This window comes from Stenella coeruleoalba (assembly GCF_951394435.1).
Source record: "Stenella coeruleoalba genome assembly, chromosome: 3".
Taxonomy (NCBI): Eukaryota; Metazoa; Chordata; class Mammalia; order Artiodactyla; family Delphinidae; genus Stenella; species Stenella coeruleoalba.
In genome coordinates this window covers 108,200,539-108,220,176 of record NC_137148.1, presented here as the reverse complement: position 1 = coordinate 108,220,176, position 19,638 = coordinate 108,200,539, and the positions used below count along the sequence as shown (strand labels likewise).

Sequence of the window (19,638 nt, the reverse complement as noted above, 5' to 3'; positions counted from 1 at the left end):
CAGTTCTAAAAGGGAAGTTTATAGTGACACAAGCTTACCTCAGGAAACAAGAAAAATCTCAAATAAACAACCTAAACTTATACCTAAAGGAACTAGAAGAAGAACAAACAAAACCCAAAGTTAGAAAAGGAAAAAGATAATAAAGATCAGAGCAGAAATAAATGAAAGAGACTAAAAAAAGAAACATAGAAAAGATCAATGAAACTAAAAGTTGGTTCTTTGAAAAGATAAACAAAATTGATAAACTTTTAGCCAACCTCATCAAGAAAAAAAGAGGGCCCAAATCAATAGAATAAGAAATGTAAAAGGAAAAGTTACATTGACACCACAGAAATACAAAGGATCGTGAGAGATTAGTAAATAAATAAAATGGACAATCTAGGACAAATTCCTAGAAATGTACAATCTTGTATGACTGAACCAGGAAGATACAGAAAATATGAACAGACCAATTACCAGTAATGATATTGAATCAGTAATTGCAAAACTCCCAACCAACAGAAGTTCAGAACCAGAAGGCTTCACAGGTGAATTCTACCAAACATTTAGTATTAACACCTAGTCTTCTCAAACTATTCCAAAAAATTGCAGAGGAAGGAACAGTTCCAAACTCATTCTACAAGGCCAGCATCACCCTGATACCAAAACTAGACAAAGATATCACAAAAAGAAAATTACAAGCCATTGACTTCAGACTATACTACAAAGCTACAGTAATCAAAACAGTGTGGGGCTTCCCTGGTGGCGCAGTGGTTGAGAGTCCGGCTGCGATGCAGGGGACACGGGTTTGTGCCCTGGTCTGGGAAGATCCCACATGCCGCAGAGCGGTAAGCCATGGCCACTGAGCTATGGCCGCTGAGCCTGCGCGTCTGGAGCCTGTGCTCCGCAACGGGAGAGGCCACAACAGTGAGAGGCCCGTGTACCGCAAAAAACAAACAAACAAACAAACAAAAACAGTGTGGTACTGACACAAAAACAGACACATAGATCAATGGTCAGAATAGAGAGCTCAGAAATAAACCCATGCACTTATCGTCAATTAATCTACAGCAAAGGAGATAAGAATATACAATGAGGAAAATACAGTCACTTTAATAAGAAGTGCTGGGAAAACTGGACAGCTACATGTAGTATAATGAATTTAGGACGTTTTCTCACACCATATACAAAAATAAACTCAAAATGGATTAAACACTTATATGTAAGACCAAAAACCATAAAACTCCTAGAAGAAAACGTAAGTGGAGCACTGACATAAATTGTAGCAATATGTTTTTGGATCTGTCTCCTAAGGAAAAAGAAATAAAAGCAAAAATAAACCAATGGGACCTAATTAAATTTAAAAGTTTTTGCACAGCAAAGGAAACCATCAACAAAACGAAAAGGCAACCTACTGAATGGGGGAAAATATTTGCAAATGATGTGACCTATAAGGGATTAATATCCAAAATATAGAAACAGTTCATATAACTCAACATCAAAAAAACAAACAACTGGAATAAAAAATGGGCAGAAGCTCTGAATAGATTTTTTTCAAAGAAGATGTACAAATGGCCAACAGGCACATGAAAAGATGCTTGACGTAATTAATCATCAGAGAAATGCAAATCAAAACCACACTGAGATATCACTTCACACCTGTCAGAATGGCTATCATCAAGGGACTTCCCCGGTGGTCCAGTGGCTAACACTCCACGCTCCCAATGCAGGGGGCCAGGGTTTGATCCCTGGTCAGGAAACTAGATCCCACGTGCCGCAACTAAAGATCCTGCATGCTGCAACTAAAAAGATCCAGCGTGCCACAACTAAAAGATCCTGCATGCCACAACTAAAGATCCCACATGCTGCAACGAAGATCCTGCAGGCAGCAACGGAGATCCCGTGTGCCGCAACTAAGACCTGGCACAGTCAAATAAATAAAATAAATAAATATTTTTTTTAAAAAAGAAAGAAAATGGCTATCATCAAAAGGATGACAAATAACAAATGTTGGCATGAATGTGGAGAAAAGGGAAACCTTATACACTGTTGGTAGGATGTAAATTGGTGCAGCATCTATGAAAAATAGTATTGAGATTCCTCAAAAAACTAAAATCCAGGAATGATAAATGATTTGCTCAAAGACCCAATTTTCACTGACAGAGCTATGACTAGAATCCAGGACCCTGTTCCCTCTTTGGTAGGCTTATCTCCAGGTGACGTTAGACATTTATTGAATGAATAATGACCCCACACATTAACTCACTTTGAGTCTCAACTCATAATTAGCTCTTTTCTAATGGACTTGCCATCTTCTTTTGGTCTGAATAGGTAACAAACTGTCCCTGGGGTACTCACTTCCCAGAAGAGAAACACCCAGCTTTACAATTCTGCCTCTCTTGCTCAAGCAGTTTGAGCTAATTACAGAACAGCCTTATTTGGTGTAGTGGGTTCTGTGCAACTACCCAGACGTCCCTTTCAGAAGAAGGCATTCATTTCCTTAGCTCCTGGGACTGTGCACAGCTACTGTTCTTTTTAGGAGCTGTCGCACTGAGGAAGCTGCCTCACTAAGGTTTTCTCTCTTCCCTGGGGTTGCCCCACCTTCAATGACTGTTGATACCAGCGAACAAAAGCCCAGTCCCCTTCCCACAGTTCAGAATTCTGAAAGCCAGCTCAGCTCCAGGGCTCCTCTGCAGCTGCATCACAGTTCAACAACTCCTTCTGCCCTATCTCACTTCTCACTCCCTCACAGAGGTTACTCCTGACTGCACTCCTGCATCCGTATCTCTGTCTCAAAGTCCGTTTCTCTGGAAATCTTACCTAAAACAGTAGCCCTTTCACTCTGTTACCAGAGTAAAAGATAACAGGAGAGAAAAATGCTACAAAAGAAGTTTGTGGCAGAAAGATTAAGGTTTCCCCAAACTTCTCCTGCCTCACAAAATCCCGTTTTTTTATTCCAATTTATATATTTTAAATGTTAGGTATGAGTTATTTTATATGTTTACTTCTTTCAAGAGATTAAAAGCACATTATCTTATATATTTATATTTTACAAACCACTTTCTAATAAACTACTTTATATTCTTAAAACTCTAATTCCTGTGTAGCACTAATTACACTACAATTGCCTACTTTCTGAGAGTCTTTCCTGCTAGACTGTCTTGTCTTTGATTCTCTAGCACCTATATCACAATCCACAACTCCATATGGGATCCTCAGTGAATTAACAATTTCCCTTCAAGATATACTTACACTAAAAAACTACAGAACAGGGCTTCCCTGGTGGTGCAGTGGTTGAGAGTCCGCCTGCCGATGCAGGGGACACAGGTTCGTGCCCCAGTCCGGGAAGATCCCACGTGCCGCGGAGCAGCTGGGCTCGTGAGCCATGGCCGCTGAGCCTACGCGTCCAGAGCCTGTGCTCCACAACGGGAGAGGCCACAACAGTGAGAGGCCCGTGTACTGCAAAACAAAAAACAAAAAACAAAAAACTACAGAACACATGAGGAAAGACTATGTCATGAACAAATGGAATATTCTGAAAGAGTACAAAATTACCTTTAAATGATGAAAGATATAAAAGATATAAAGAACACATAACTGTGAAAAAGGAACAGAGAGAGAAAGGGAGAGAGAGAATATGGGTCTACCCCTCTACTCCTGAGCTCTCTTCTGGTCAGCTGCTAACCATCCTTCAGTTCTTTCACCAATACTACACTTAAAAAAAAAAATAATTATGGCTTTGTAGTATTTTTTAAACAGCTTTATTGAGTTATGATTGAAATATAGTAAACTATACACATTAAAAATGTACATACACCCATGAAACCATCACCACAATCAGGATAATGAAAATATCCATCACCCTTTAAAATTTCCTCATGTACCTTTTCAGTCTCTTCCTCCACCCATCTCCCTGCTCTCATCCCCTGGCAACCACTGATCTGCTTTCAGTCACTATGAATTAATTTGTGTTTTCTAGAACTTTATAGAAAAGGAATCATAAAATATGTACTTGTTTTTGTCTGGTTTCTTTCACTCAGGATAAGTACCTTGAGATGCATCTATGTTGTTGTTTGCAGCAATAGTTCATTTCTTTTTATTCATGAGAAGTATTCCATTGTACAGACATATAATTTGGTTATTCCTTCATCTGCTGATGGATATTTGGGTTGTTTCCAGTTTGGGACCATTACAAATAAGGCTGCTATAACTAAGTCTTTTTTAAAAAATTGAGATGTAATTGACATTCAACATTATCCCAGTATCACGCACACAACATAATGATTCAATGTTTGTATATATTGCCAAATGATCACCACATTAAGTCTACACACAGCTGCAAATCTTTTATTCTTGTGATGAGAACTTTTAAGATATGTTCTCTTAGCAACTTTCAAATACATAATACAATATTATTAACTATAGTCACCATGCTGTACATTACAAACCCATGGTTTATTTATTTTACAACTGGAAGTTTGTACCTTTTGATTCCCTTCACCCATTTCTCCCACCCCTCAAACCCTGCCTTCAGCAAACACCCAGTACTATGAGTTTGGGTTTTTTGTTTGTTTTGTTTCCTTCTTAGATTTCATGTCTAAGTGAGAGCATCCATTATCTGTCTTTCTCCATTTGACTTAGAAGACAAGGTCCACCTATGTTGTCATAAACGGCAAGATTTCCTTCTTTTTTTATGGCTGAATGATATTGCACTGTATTAAATGCATACACACACATATACATATATACAGACACATACAACATTTTCCTTATCCAGTCATTCATTAAAAGACACTTAGGTTGCTTCCATGTCTTGGCTATGGTAAATAATGCTGCAATGAACATAGGGGTGCATATATTTTTTCCAGTTAGCATTTTCATTTCCTTCAGATAAACACCCAGAAGGAGAACTGCTGGATGACATGCTAGGCCTATTTTTTAAAAATTATATACACTTCAACATTATACAGCATTATACTTTAATGCTGTATCTGTATATACTACAAAGTGAGCACTACCACAAATTTGGTTACCATCCATCACCATACAGTTGGCCTGTTCACCATTTCACCCACTGGCAACCCCTCCCCCTCTGGCAACCACTAATCTAATCTCTGTATCTATGAGTTTGTTTTTGTTTTATTTTGTTTAAGGTTCCACATATGAGTGAAATCATAAGTGTTTTGTCTTTCTCCATTTGTCTTACTTCAATTAGCATAATACCTTCAAGGTCCATCCATGTTGTTCAAATGGCAGGATTTCATTCTTTTCTATGGCTAAGTAGTATTCCATTGTGTATATATGTCACATCTTTATCCATTCACCCACTGATGGATACTTAGGTTGTTTCCATATCTTGGCTATTATAAATAATGGTGCAGTGAACACAGGGGTGCATATACCTTTTCAAATTAGTGTTCTCATGTTCTTCAGATAAATACCCAGAAGTGGAGTAGGTGGGTCACACAGTTGTACTATTTTTAATTTTTTGAGGAACCTCCATACTGTTTTCCATAGTGGCTCCACCAATTTACATTCCCACTACCAGTGAACAAGAGCTCCATTTTCTCCATATGCTTGCCAACACTTGCTATTTCTTGTCTTTTTGCTAATAGCCATTCTAACAGGTGTGAGATGATAGCTCACTGTGGTTTTGATTTGCATTACCCTGATGATTAGTGATGCTGAACATCTTTTCGGTAATTCCCTGGTGGTCCAATGGTTAGGACCCCGTGCTTTCACAGCTGAGGGCTCGGGTTTGATCCCTGGTTGGGGAACTATGATCCCACAAGCTGTGTGGCGTGGCCAAAAAAAAAAAACATCTTTTCATGTACCTGTTGGCCATCTGAATGTCTTCTTTGGAAAAATGTCTATTCAGATCCTCTGCCCATTTTAAAATTAGATTTTTTTTTGCTATTCAGTTATATGAGTTCTTTATATAATTTGGATATTAACTCCTTATCAGATATATTATTTGCAAATATTTTCTGTCTGGAAGTTGCCTTTTCATTTTGTTGATGATTTCTTTTGCTGTGTAATATAAACATGTAAGTCTTTGTGCTTTCACTTCCCTTAGGTAAATACCTAGGAGCGGGAAGTCTGGATTATAAAGGAAGTATATGTTTAACTTTGTAAGAAATGGCTGAATAGTTTTCCAAAGTTGTCCTGCCATTTTACATTTCTCTCAGTAATGAATGAGGATTTCAGTTCCTTTACATCCTTGCCAAGACTTGGTATGTTCAGTCATTCTAATTTTAGCTATCATAATAGGTATGTAGTAGTATCTCATTATGATTTTAATTTGTAATGACTAATGATGTTGAGATCTTTTTATGTGCTTATTTTCCATTTGTACATATATAGTTTTTCCATTTATATATTTTTTGAAAAAGTATCTACTCAAATATTAAAAAATTGTTTTTTGTTTTCTTATTAAAAGTCTTTTATATTTTCCGGATAACAAGTTTTTTTTTAATCAGTTTATGATTTTTAATATTTTCTCCCCATCTGTGGCTTATCTTCTCATTCTCTTAACAATTGTCTTTTACAGGGCAAAGGTTTTTAATTTTGACAAAGTCCAGTTTATTAATTTTTTCTTGCATGTATTGTGCTTTTGGTGTCATATCTTAGAAATCTTTGTCTAACCCAAAGTCACAAAGATTTTCTCCTGCTACTTCAAGAAGTTTTACAGTTTGAGGCTTTGTATTTAGATCTATGATTGATTTTGAGATAATTGTTGTATACGGTGTCAAGCACAGACCAAAGTTCCATTTTTTTGCATATGGATATGTAATTTTATTCTTTTGTCATAGCTGATTTAGCTATTTAAGGACTTTTATTATTCTTCATAAATTTTTGAGTAAGTTTTATCAGTTCCTTATAAAAATCCTACTGCAATTTTAACTGTGATTACAACAAATTTAAAGATCAATCTGGGAATAATCAACAAGAGTATGTTTCTCCAATTATTTCACTGAAACTGTCTTGCCAAAGTCACCAAAGTCAGCTCCATGTTGCCCTTCCTAGTGGAATTTTTAATTATGATCGCAATGCAGTCACTCCCTCGCAACGAAACACTTTTTTTATTTGGCTTCTAAGACTCTACACACCAGGGGTCAACAAGCTTTTTCTGCAAGGGGGCCAGATAACAATTTTGGGCTTTGTGGATAATACAGTTTGTTGAAATTACTCAACTATGCCACCGTAGTATGAAAGCAGCCATAGAGAATATGTAAATGAATAAGTGTGGTAGTGTTCCAATAAAAGTTTATTTACAAAAAAAGACAGTGGGTCAGATTTGGCCCCTGTGAGCCACAGTTTGCCAACTTCTGTTCTACATTCTCCTTGTTTTCAGAAACTTCTTTGTCTCTTGTGCTTGTTGTTTCTTATCTCTTTAACTTTTAACATTGGAGTGCCACAAAAGACTCAATCATGGACTTTTGTTCTTCTCTATGTCAATTGCTTAGTGATTTCATCCAATGTCATGACTGTAAGTATTTTATCTATATTAATGGCTCCCAAATTTATATCTCCAGCCCAGACCACTTCCTGAACTTCAGATCTTAGTCCAGTGTCTTATTAACATCTCCACTTGGATACCTTCTAGATATTTCAATTAATACATGCCCAAAACGAAATGCCTGATCTTTTTTCACAAATCTAGTCTGTTTTCACCAGTACAATTGACGGCAACAATATCCTTCCACCGGCACAGGCCAAAACCCTTGGGAATCATCCCTGACTCTTTTCTTTTCCTCTTACCTTAGATTCAATCCATCAGGAAACCCAGGAGCTGTATCAAAATATACCCATAATTTTGCCACTTCTCACCACCATCACTGCTGCCACTCTGGTATAAGCCACTATCATCTCTTACCTAGAATAACGCAAGAAACTTCTAGTTAGTATCCCTGAATTCATCCTTGCCACCATGGTCTATTCTCAACACAACAGCCAGAATGATGTCTTTAAAACTTAAAATCAGATCATATCACTCCTCTTCCCAAAACCATCTAATGGCTCTGCATTTTATTAAGAGTAAAAACCACAGTCCTTATAATAGCCTACGTAACCTGGCATCTACTCTCTGCCTCCTTCTACCATATCATTTCCATGACTTTTTAAAAAAATATATTTATTTATTTGTTTGCACCAGGTCTTAGTTGCAGCAGGCGGGCTCCTTAGTTGCGGCATGCATGTGGGATCTAGTTCCCTGACCAGGGATCAAATCCAGGCCCCCTGCTTTGGGAATGCAGAGCCTTATCCACTGAGCCACCAGGGAAATCCCTCATTTCTATGACTCTGTCTCCTACTACTCTCCCCCTAAAATCACTTTGCTCCTGTCACTTGGTTCTCCTCAAACATAGCAGACAAGAACCTGTCTCAGGAACACTGCATTAGCAGTTTGCTCTGCTTGGGAAGCTCTTCCCTTAGATATCTGCATGGCTAGATCCCTCAGATCCTTCGTTTTTGCTCAACTATCACTTCCTTAGTGAGACCTTCCCTGATCGCAGGACTTCAAATTGCAACACCTCGTTCTTCCTGGCTTTCCTATTTCCCTTTTCTACCTTATCTTCCTCCACATTACTTATCACCTTCTTATTTACTTTTTAATTTTGTTTATTATCTGTCTCTCACCTACAGAAAGTTAAGTTCCCCCAGGGCAGTGAATTAGTGAGAGTCCTAAAAGGAAATAGATGATGTACTTAAAAATACATGTTTGAGGAAGATTTATTTATAAAGAGTCTATTTACAAAACTGTGCATGTAAAGGAACTCACATGGATAGTAGCAGATGAGATGTTGATGCCCCAGATCTGAAGATGGGAGGGAAGCTCTTATCCAAACTGGAAGGAAAGAACTGTACAGAGGTCACCGTGAGAGATACTTTGAGGCACAATGCCAGCATGAGGCAACCTCTCAGGGATAGAGCCAGGAAAAAAAATACCTGCCTTCACTCTCTTCCCTCCTTCTGATCTCTGGCCACTGGCTGAACCAACCAAAAGTCAGAGGGTACAAGAGCCACTTGAGCTGATTCATATAGGTCAGTCTTCCCACAGAAGGCTGAGAGCAGCAACAAGGGCTGAGAGTGTATCTAAAATCACAAGCAGAAGATGAGGCAGGCATTTTTGTTACTTTGGTTCATGGCTGTATCTTACTTGTAGTAGGTCTATAATAAACACATGTCTAGGTCTTTGTTCAAAAAAGAGGGAATGAACAATTATGCAATTGCTACTGACAGGGTGAATAAAGTATGAAATGAGAACTGACCTTTGGACTTACCAAGTAAAGGTCAATGGTAACTGGGACAAGAAGGGTTTTAGTGGAGTGGTTGGGATTAAATTCTGATTGGGGTGTGTATAAGAGAGAATGGGGACAGAAGTGGAGACAGTAAATATAGAAACCTCTTAGAACAAAGAAGAGCAGAAAAATGGTGCTGAAGCTCAAGGTGGGGAGCTGGGGTTCAAGAAAGTTTTTTTTTTGATGGGAAATATTTCAGAATGTTGAATGCTGTTGAGAACAATCCAGTGGAGAAAGGGAAAAAGATATTTGGCAGAGGAGGGGGACAACTGTAGGAGCAAAGTCTTTGAATAGCTAAGAGGGTTAGACTGATTCCAATATATAGTAACTTGGGATATGATCAAAGTAGCTTTACATGTTATCAGGAAAAGGACGGACCATTCAATAAATGATGGTGAAGCAAACTGTTAACTCATTAAAAAAAATAAAATTAGATCCCTCTCTCATGTCATAAATAAAAATAAATTCTAGATGACGTAAAGGCCCAAACATAAAAAGCAAAACTTGAACATTCAGAGGAAAATGTACTAGAATATCTTTATGATTTGGAGTAGAAAGAATTTCTTAAAAAGCTATAAAGGCAAAATTAATAAAAGTTTTTTTAATGAATATGATTAAAAAAAAGTCCCAAACTACAGGTTTATCATAAATAGAATTGAAAGACAAGTCACATATTGGAAAAAGGCAATTGTACCACAGATAACCAACACAGGATTAATATCAAGAGTATATAAAGGATCAGTAAGAAAAAGCCAGACAACCCAATAGAGAAAAGTGAACAAAGGATATGAATACACATTCATAATGGAAAACTGTAATGACCATAAGCATGACAAGCTGATCTACCTCACCAGTAATCCAGAAATGCAAATTAAAACAATGTGATAGCTTTTCATATCCATGAGTTTGACAAAAATGAGAAAAGTTATATATAACAATAACAGTGAGGATATGGTGAAAAGGGATCTCTCACACAGGGTTGATTGGGGTATAAATTGGTACAGTTACTTTAAAGAACAAGTGAAAAATTCCTGGAAAACTGGAATATGTACATACCCTATGCCTCAACAGTTCTGCTTCTTGGTATATACCTAGATAAACTTTTACATGGGTGCAAGAATCCATGTGCTAGTGCTTTCAGTAAATTCATTTGCAATATCAAAAAAATGAAACAATACTATTGTTTATCAAGAGACATGGATAAATAAACTAGCTTATTCTTACAATGGAATAAGACATAAAAGTGAAAGACCTAGATATTTATCCAACAGTATAGATAAACCTCAGAACCTAATGTGTGATGAAAAGTAAGTTGCAGAATATATGGAGCATAACACCATTCACTTGCATTTTAAAGCCACAGAACAATACAATATATTGTTTTGAACACACACACGTTTGATAAAAGTATAAAAACAAGTACAGGAGTGATATCCACTGACTATAAAATAGTGATTATCTCTGAAATGAGACAAGAAAATAAAAAGGTAGGTAGGATTTCAGCTTTACAGGATTTTATGACTTAAAAGGAAGAAGATTTTTGTTAAACAAATATGGCAAAATGTAACATCTGTCAAATGTGGGAATTAGGTTTACGAGTGTCTGATGTACCAGTTGCTGATATTTGAAACATTTTATAATTTAAAATTTTACATAAAAATCACTAGTAGCTTAGGTATTATTGTCCTTTAAAAATTATAAAACATTTAAACATTCAGGAGTTATCAGAATAAAAGTCCTCAAGTTACTAGTCCCCTTCCCCAAATCTCATTTTTCTCCCAGACTAATTATTAACATTTAGCATGCATTACTTCTATGTATTTATATACACATATGCATATATGTGTACAAAAATAGTTGTTTTGTATCTAAGTGGATTCAAAGAGAATATATATTCTGTGACGTGCTTCTTTCACTTGACATGTATATATATATACATATATATATATATTCTATATCATACTTTTCAACTTCTGCATAATATCCCAGAGTATGAACGAGCCATATCTTCCTTCATTGTTCCCCTAAATTTGGAAATTTAGGCTGTTTAAACAATGCTGTAGAAATTTCTGTACATATACTTGAGGTGTACATTTATTAGTATTCTTGTGAGCCACTGGGATACATTCTGAATAGTATGTTTATTTTAAATTTTGATGTCAATTTCCCTTTCAAAAAGGCCCTATAACTTACATTCCTTCCTGAAATATATGAGAGTGCCCATTTTCTCACATGCGTATCACCTTTACATATACTGGATATGACCAGTTTCTTTAACTTTTGCAACTTTGATGACGAAAAATGTTTCCTTTGTTTTAACCTACATTTCTTTGACCACTAAATGGGTTAGTATTGCTTGTTTTATGAATTTCTTATTTATATCATTTGCCCATTTTTCCATAGAGTTATCTTTTGCTGAGTCATAGGAACATTTTATATCTTAACTATTTTAATTACTACATCGGTGGCAAATTTCTCTAAACTTTATTTATAGTAGCTTTCACAGAATACAGAAGTTTTATATTTTTATGTACACATATCTGTGAATCTGTTGGGGTCTTGATAGATTACATTTTAAAGAACTGTCATCTCTACAATTTTCAACTGTCCCATCTAGGAACACAGTACATCTTTCATTTTTAAGTTTTACAGTTTTTTTAAAATGTTGCTTCCTATTTTAGTTTAGTTTGCTATTATACACAGGATCTTTTTTCCATTTCATTTCTGATAGGTTACTCCTGATATATAGTAAAGTTACATTAATTTTTTATTTATCTACTTTCACTTTAGAAAATTCTGCTTAAGAAATGGAATTTTCACTTCTTTGTTGACCTATGGCTTTGTGTTTACAGTGAAATGATTGGTTTTGTCAATGAGTGTAGAAATTCTACCTATTCTTATTATTGTGTGCTTTTTGGACATTGTACTGATGTTAAAATATGCAACTGAAGGCAAAATGAGGACCAACTTAAACACAATTATACTCAAATCTTAATTTCAATGTTCTGAATTAGATGTTATGCAAACTATCTCTCATATTTCCTTTAGCTTCAAATCTTTAGTGAAGGATTCTTCCCCACATATGCTTGCCAAATCTAAGTCTCCTGGCATACACCCTTTCTGACTTCTGCCAAAAGACTGTTTTACAAAGTCCTGCTGGGCCTCTGAGCCTAGATATCTGCAATTAGAATTTGCACCCACCCACTTTCACTGGGTTTCAATAGTCAAAGTGAAATGTTAGATGTGGGTAATTCCCTCTGGGAACATGGGAACCTTTTTTTTAACTAACTAAAAAAGATTTAATTAAATCTGACATTGTACCACAGAGAAGTCAGGCACTTAGATAATCATCATTCTCAAAATTTACTCTCTAGAATACTGACAATCTTTGTTTCACAACAGGCCAAGAACTCATAAATTGTTTTAACTGATCTAATAAAACTATTAAATAATGTTAAAATTAATTTGAAATATAAATATATGCTCTTTAAGGACAGGGTGCCAAATCTCTCAAAACTTTATGACAGTGAAACCTATTGTTGATATCCTGGTATATTACATAGGAACTGTACTGCATAGTCTTAAGGCACAAAATCACTATATATATATATAATACATATACATATATAGTATATATCTTAAAATGTCTAACGTACTAGCTTCAATAAAATAAACATCTGAATGATCATTTTTTATTTTATGTAACATGTTAGTTATTAATCTCTGTTGCTCCTAATGATAACTAGATTGTAAAAAAAAACAACTATTTTTTGATGAGATATTTAAATTAACATGAGTGAAGAATGGAACAAGGGAATTCAGGTTAAAGAAAAAAACTAGAAACTTCTAAAAATGTTAAATAATATTAAAACAATTAAAATATATATTAAATTTAAACTATTTTAGCCAACTTTCCTCAAAAGACATAATATAGACACTTACTGAAATAATAGTAAGTCAGAGAATTTACCAGTGATTGTGTCATGACGACCTTTAGCATTTTCTTATAAGGGCAAATTTCAAATCTGAAACAACGTTTATGTAGGTATAATTTCCATACACACAATAAGAAAGAGGCGTGAGACATAAAAAAATTATGTAGCAAATCTTTTGACCTATATAATCCATTTCGCAGACTACTAATCTCCAAAGTATTAGGAGGCATTAAAGGTAGTCTCTGGTTTACTGTTAAGTGTACTATGTCTAGGCAATTTTGATAATTTTTTTATCTACTAAAATTAAATTATTTTAAAACATGACATTTTATATTGAGCATGGCAATACCAATATGTTTGCCAACAAACAAAGCTCGCATTGAGAATCTTGTAAAAATTAAAAACGCTGTATCATCATCAAATGGGAGAACTGACCAGTGAATGGAAGAGAATACACTGCTCACTGAGAAAACAGAATGGTAAAGATGCATAGATAAAAGAGAAACAAGAAGAATATTAAACACAGTTTTATAGTTCCTATCATTAGATGGTAGAATGCCAAGCTGTTCTGTGATACTGTCAATCTTGTCAGGGATGAAAAATGTTGGAGAAAAAAAAAAAGCCATTTAGATTTTATTGATTAAAATGAAGAGGATGCAGCCATATATTACATTTTCACAATAAGGTCTAGCTGTGGTCTAAGTACAGCTAATTCTACTAAGCCTATATTATATAGTTGGATCAAGGGACACTATTTCCTTAAAAAATTAGAATTTCTTTATTCCACAGTTATGTTACGTGATTTTGACATTTTATTCATCTATCTTCAGAAGACTGATTAAAAATTTTCTTTTAGGAACAGAGATACACTCTATCTCTAAAAGGAAACTGTATAATTATTTGTTAGCTACAGGAATAATTTCAGTGCTTTAGGAACAAAGGCTGCCTTCTGTGGAAAGTTGGCACACACTGTGGTTTTTAGACCAATTCTTTTCGGGACTAAATGTTAACTTAATCTAATAATTTTAATCTAATAGTTTCATTTCACATGGGAAGAAAACCCACCAACCTGTCAAAACACTTCATTCTCAAATAGCTATGATAAAACCAAAATACTCATTAAGGTCAAACAGAAGTGAATATAATATACCTCCCTAAGCATTTATTTCACTTTATACAGTTTGATTTTCAGTGAAAATGAAATGTCTTCTTACCTAATGTTCTTTAGAAATATTTAACTATGTTCTGCAGTTTTCAGCAATGTTCTTTCAACGTGAAACTTAATTATGAAACTATAATTTAATGCACTCAATTTCAATATGCCATTTCAGAGAAAAATATTTGCATTTCCAGGAGTTTAGCCAGAGTTATATACGTTAAAATTAAAAATGATGAAGATTTAATTTTATTCGAGAAAAATTCATTGCTTCTGAGTTGGTGCATCACAATACGGCACATTTTCTATAAGAAGGTCTTTCCTAGGGACCAATTCTGAAAGAAAAACAAGAAGAATATTTAACATCATTAAAATTAAAATAAAATGCAAATACACTCATTTCCCCCTAAAATGTGTAACAGTAAATTATCTAGTTTTAAAATAAATCTTCCCAGTGATATTTTATTTCAGTTAACTTGTAAGGTAGCGTTCCTGATTTTAAATGGAGATAGTTAATAGGACTCTCATTTCAGATTATACAAAAACATACATGACCAACTTAACCATTTACCATCAATTTATTAAATATAACTAAATAACTGACTAGAATTCAGCTAAAGCACGCTGTCAGTAGCAGATTACAGATTAATGATAATTAAAACCATCAACTGGGGACTTCCCTGGTGGCACAGTGGTTAAGAATCTTCCTGTCAATGCAGGGGACACGGGTTTGAGCCCTGGTCCAGGAAGATCCCACATGCCGCAGAGCAACTAAACCCGTGCACCACAACTACTGAGCTTGTGCCCACTCTAGAGCCCACGAGCCACAACTACTGAGCCCACACGCCTAGAGCCCGTGCTCTGCAACAAGAAAAGCCACCGCAGTGAGAAGCCCATGCACTGCAATGAAGAGCAGCCCCGCTTTTCCGCAACTAGAAAAAGCCTGAGCGCAGCAACAAAGACCCAACATAGCCAAAAATAAATAAATTAATTAAAACCATCAACTGGAAAATTAGTTCATGCTACCAACTATATAAAAAGCAAGACCACTTTCCTAATTTAAAGATTTCAGTGACTTCCCTGGCAGTCCAGTGGTTAGGACTCTGCGCTTCCACTGCAGGGCACCTGGGTTCATCCCTGTTTGGGGAACTAAGATCCTGCATGCGATTTCAAATTTTACATAACAGTGGTTCTCAACTGGAGGTGTTCTGGGTGGTCACACCAACTGAAGAATGCTACTGGAATTTAGAGAGGAGCCAGGGATGTGTGGGATAGTCTGTGTAGTGCAGAACTATCTGCTCAAAATGACAATAGGGCCCCACTGAGAAACACTGTTCAAGAACAACAACAACAAATGCTGAGTCCTAGGGAAGACATCCTGCTGGAGTCAACTGAGGTAAAGCTCTTAAGATAGAAAGTTTTTAGAAGAGCTGTATCCAGGTGAACTGCCATGATCAAAAAATGCTCACACCAAATTCTATGAAATAACTTGCCTATATTCTTCAAAAAGAACAAGGTCGGGCTTCCCTGGTGGCGCAGTGGTTGAGAGTCCGCCTGCCGATGCAGGGGACACGGGTTCGTGCCCCGGTCCGGGAGGATCCCGCATGCCGCGGAGCGGCTGGGCCCGTGAGCCATGGCCGCTGAGGCTGCGAGTCCGGAGCCTGTGCTCTGCAACGGGAGAGGCCACAGCAGTGAGAGGCCCGCGTACCGCAGAAAAAAAAAAAAAGAACAAGGTCATGAAAGACAAAGAAAGACTAAGGAACTGCTCCAGATTAAGGAAGACTAAAAACATATACATACTACTACATGTAATGGCAGATGCTCATAGGGACCTGCTGTGTAGCTCGGGGAGCTCTTCTCAATACTCTATAATGACATGTATGGGAGGGGAATGTAGAGAAGAGTGGATATATGTGTATGTGTGGCCAATTCACTTTTCTGTACAGTAGAAACTAACACAACATTGTAGATGAACTATACTTCAATAAAAACAAAAAAAAGAAGCCTCACTAATACAATGGCATATATAATCATCAATTGTAGAACTTGGAATTTCAGTTCATTCTGATCTTAACCCAGTGTCTTTCCAAACTGAATATTGGCTAAGATGGGGCCACACTAATGAATAACACTTTCTTCTTATCTAGAAGTGAGTTGTAAGAACCACTGTAATTGTGCTGTTCCATTCACATGCATGCTTATCCCACAGTTCCCGCACAATATTTTTTTTTCAAAAGACACGGAGAATGTTGTTGTATAATGGAAGAAATAAATAGAACATTCTCAAGTAACTGATTTATTCATTTTAGGAGAGAGTATGTATAATGAAATGCATTTTTGCTCAGAAATGAAAAGGGTCCTCTCTGCTACTGTCAAACTTGTTTTTATAAACTCCTATTTTATATTTTATTTTGGTATATCAATCTTGAGTACTTTATTGTCAGGTCATCATTGGTAACCCCCTTCCCTATGACAGTACAGTGTGTACTCAATTTTGGAGTGTGGAAAATACATGTACTTGTTTTGTTTTTGTTTTGTTTTGTTTTGCAGTACGTGGGCCTCTCACTGTTGCGGCCTCTCCCGTTGCGGAGCACAGGCTCCGGACACGCAGGCTCAGCGGCCATGGCTCATGGGCCCAGCCACTCTGCGGCATGTGGGATCTTCCCGGACCGGGGCACGAACCCGTGTCCCCTGCATCGGCAGGCGGACTCTCAGCCGCTGCGCCACCAGGGAAGCCCTTGTTTTGTACCTGTAGTTTGGTTATATAGTTGACATCTTTGTGCTTTGGTGTTTCAAAAATTTTAAGGCTGTAATGAGGAGTCACATTTACAATCATCAATATATTCTCTACAATGAATATGCTCCCTTAATTAAATCACGATGCTGGAAACATACACACACACACACACACACACACACACACACACAAACATGATGATTGAATGCGATCTGTGTGACCTTCAATTGGACCCTAGACCAGAGATCCAATCCATTTTTTTTCTTCTACTATAAAGGGCACTCTTAGGTCAAATGGAAAATTTGAATAACAGAACTGAATCAATGTTAATATACTGATTTTGATAATTATACTGTTGTCATATAAGAGAACGTCTTTACAAATTTAGGAAATACACAATGTAGTATTCTTAAGAAATACACACTGAAGTATTTCTCCAGATCTAAACCCAAGTGGGCTGTTATGATCTGAAAAATGCTCATTTGGGGGAAACAGTACATTATGCCTGTATTTAGCTTCAGAAAGTTCAAGAAAAAAATGAGGGAGAGATGATAAAGCAAATGTGGTAAAATGTTAGCATTTGTAGAATCTGGATAAAGGAAATTCACATATTCTTCAACTTTTCTTGCACTTTTTCTGTAAATCTGAATCATTAAAAAATATTTTAGAGATATTACTAAAATGAATTCAAAAGGAAAACTGAAATTCTCACAAAAAAATAAGTGATCTGACTAAAGATAATGCTCTTATGAGCCACATGGTAAATCTGGCTTACTGAAATGAAAACCAGTTAAATAAGTATTATTTAACCATTTTTTATATCTCACTTGCTGTTACCAAATCTTTGGAGGTTTCACCAGACAGCAAATTATAATTTAGGTTTTAACTTATTAACAATGGCAGTAAATTATTTCACTTATCAAACATACATGTGCTTATTTTTTGCTAGACATTACATCACAAAATGAAGATATAGAAATAAATATATAATAGTCTCTTAAGTACAGCACAGTAACTTTAGTTAATAATACTGTACTGCATACTTGAAAGTTGCTAATAGAATCTTAAAAGTACTCATCCCCCCCAAAAAAAATTTTTGTAACTATGTATGGGGACAGATTAACTAGACTTACTGTGGTGATCATTTCAAAGTATATATAAATACAGAGGACAGACAGCAGAAGCAAGAGCAACTACAATCCTGCAGCCTGTGGAACAAAAACCACATTCACAGAAAGATGAAAAGGCAGAGGGCTATGTACCAGATGAAGGAACAAGATAAAACCCCAGAAAAACAACTAAATGAAAGTGGAGATAGGAAACCTTCTAGAAAAGGAATTCAGAATAATGATAGTGAAGATGATCCAGGACCTCAGAAAAAGAATGGAGGCAAATATCGAGAAGATGCGAGAAATGTTTAACAGACGTAGAAGAATTAAAGAACAAACATGTAGAAGAATTAAAGAACAAACAAACAGAGATGAACAATACAATAAATGAAACGAAAAATACACTGGAAGAAATCAACAGCAGAATAACTGAGGCAAAAGAACAGATGAGTGATCTGGAAGACAGAATGGTGGAATTCACTGCCATGGAACAGAATAAAGAAAAAAGAATGAAAAGAAATGAAGACAGCCTAAGAGACCTCTGGGACAACGTTAAACGCAACAACATTCACATTATAGGGGTCCCAGAAGGAGAAGAGAGAGAGAAAGGACCTGAGAAAATATTTGAAGAGACTGTAGTCGAAAACTCCCCTAACATGGGAAAGGAAACAGCCACCCAAGTCCAGGAAGCACAGAGAGTCCCAGGCAGCATAAACCCAAGGAGAAACAAACACACCAAGACACATAGTAATCAAATTGACAAAAATTAAAGACAAAGAAAAATTATCAAAAGCAACAAGGGAAAAATGACAAATAACATACAAGGGAATTCCCATAAGGTTAACAGTTGATTTCTCAGCAGAAACTCTACAAGCCAGAAGGGAGTGGCACGATATATTTAGTGATGAAAAGGAAGAACCTACAACCAAAACTACTCTACCCAGCAAGGATCTCATTCAGATTCGATGGAGAAATCAAAAGCTTTACAGACAAGCAAAAGCTAAGAGAATTCGGCACCACCAAGCCAGCTCTACAACAAATGCTAAAGGAACTACTCTAAGTGGGAAACACAAAAGAAGAAAAGGACCGACGAAAACAAACCCATAACAATTAAGAAAATAGTAATAGGAACATACATATTGATAATTACCTTAAATGTGAATGGATTAAATGCTCCAACCAAAAGACACAGGCTCGCTGAACGGATACAAAAATAAGACCCATATATATGCTTTCTACAAGAAACCCACTTCACACCTAGGGACACATACAAACTGAAAGTGAGGGGATGGAAAAAGATATTCCATGCAAATGGAAATCAAAAGAAAGCTGAAGTAGCAATACTCATATCAGATAAAATAGACTTTAAAATAAAGAATGTTATAAGAGACAAGGAAGGACACTATATAGTGATCAAGGGAAC

The 19,638-nt window shown here is 36.2% G+C and overlaps 1 protein-coding gene across 6 annotated transcripts in view; it reads right to left on the bottom strand.

Moving 5' to 3' along the window:
• Positions 1-7,306: 7,306 nt before the first annotated feature.
• The window catches only part of LYRM7 (LYR motif containing 7), a 49,945-nt gene continuing 37,613 nt past the window's right edge, over positions 7,307-19,638 (bottom strand). For 2 of the 6 annotated variants that reach the window (XM_079917419.1, XM_079917420.1), the window contains exon 5: positions 9,909-14,704. In XM_079917419.1, the coding sequence (XP_079773545.1) occupies positions 14,634-14,704 (71 nt within the window). In that variant the 3' untranslated portion in view covers positions 9,909-14,633. Of the gene's footprint in view, positions 7,856-7,894; positions 9,073-9,908; positions 14,705-15,862; positions 16,038-19,638 lie in introns of those variants that run through there. The other 4 variants (XR_013827661.1, XR_013827662.1, XR_013827663.1 and 1 more) reach the window with 4 other exon arrangements.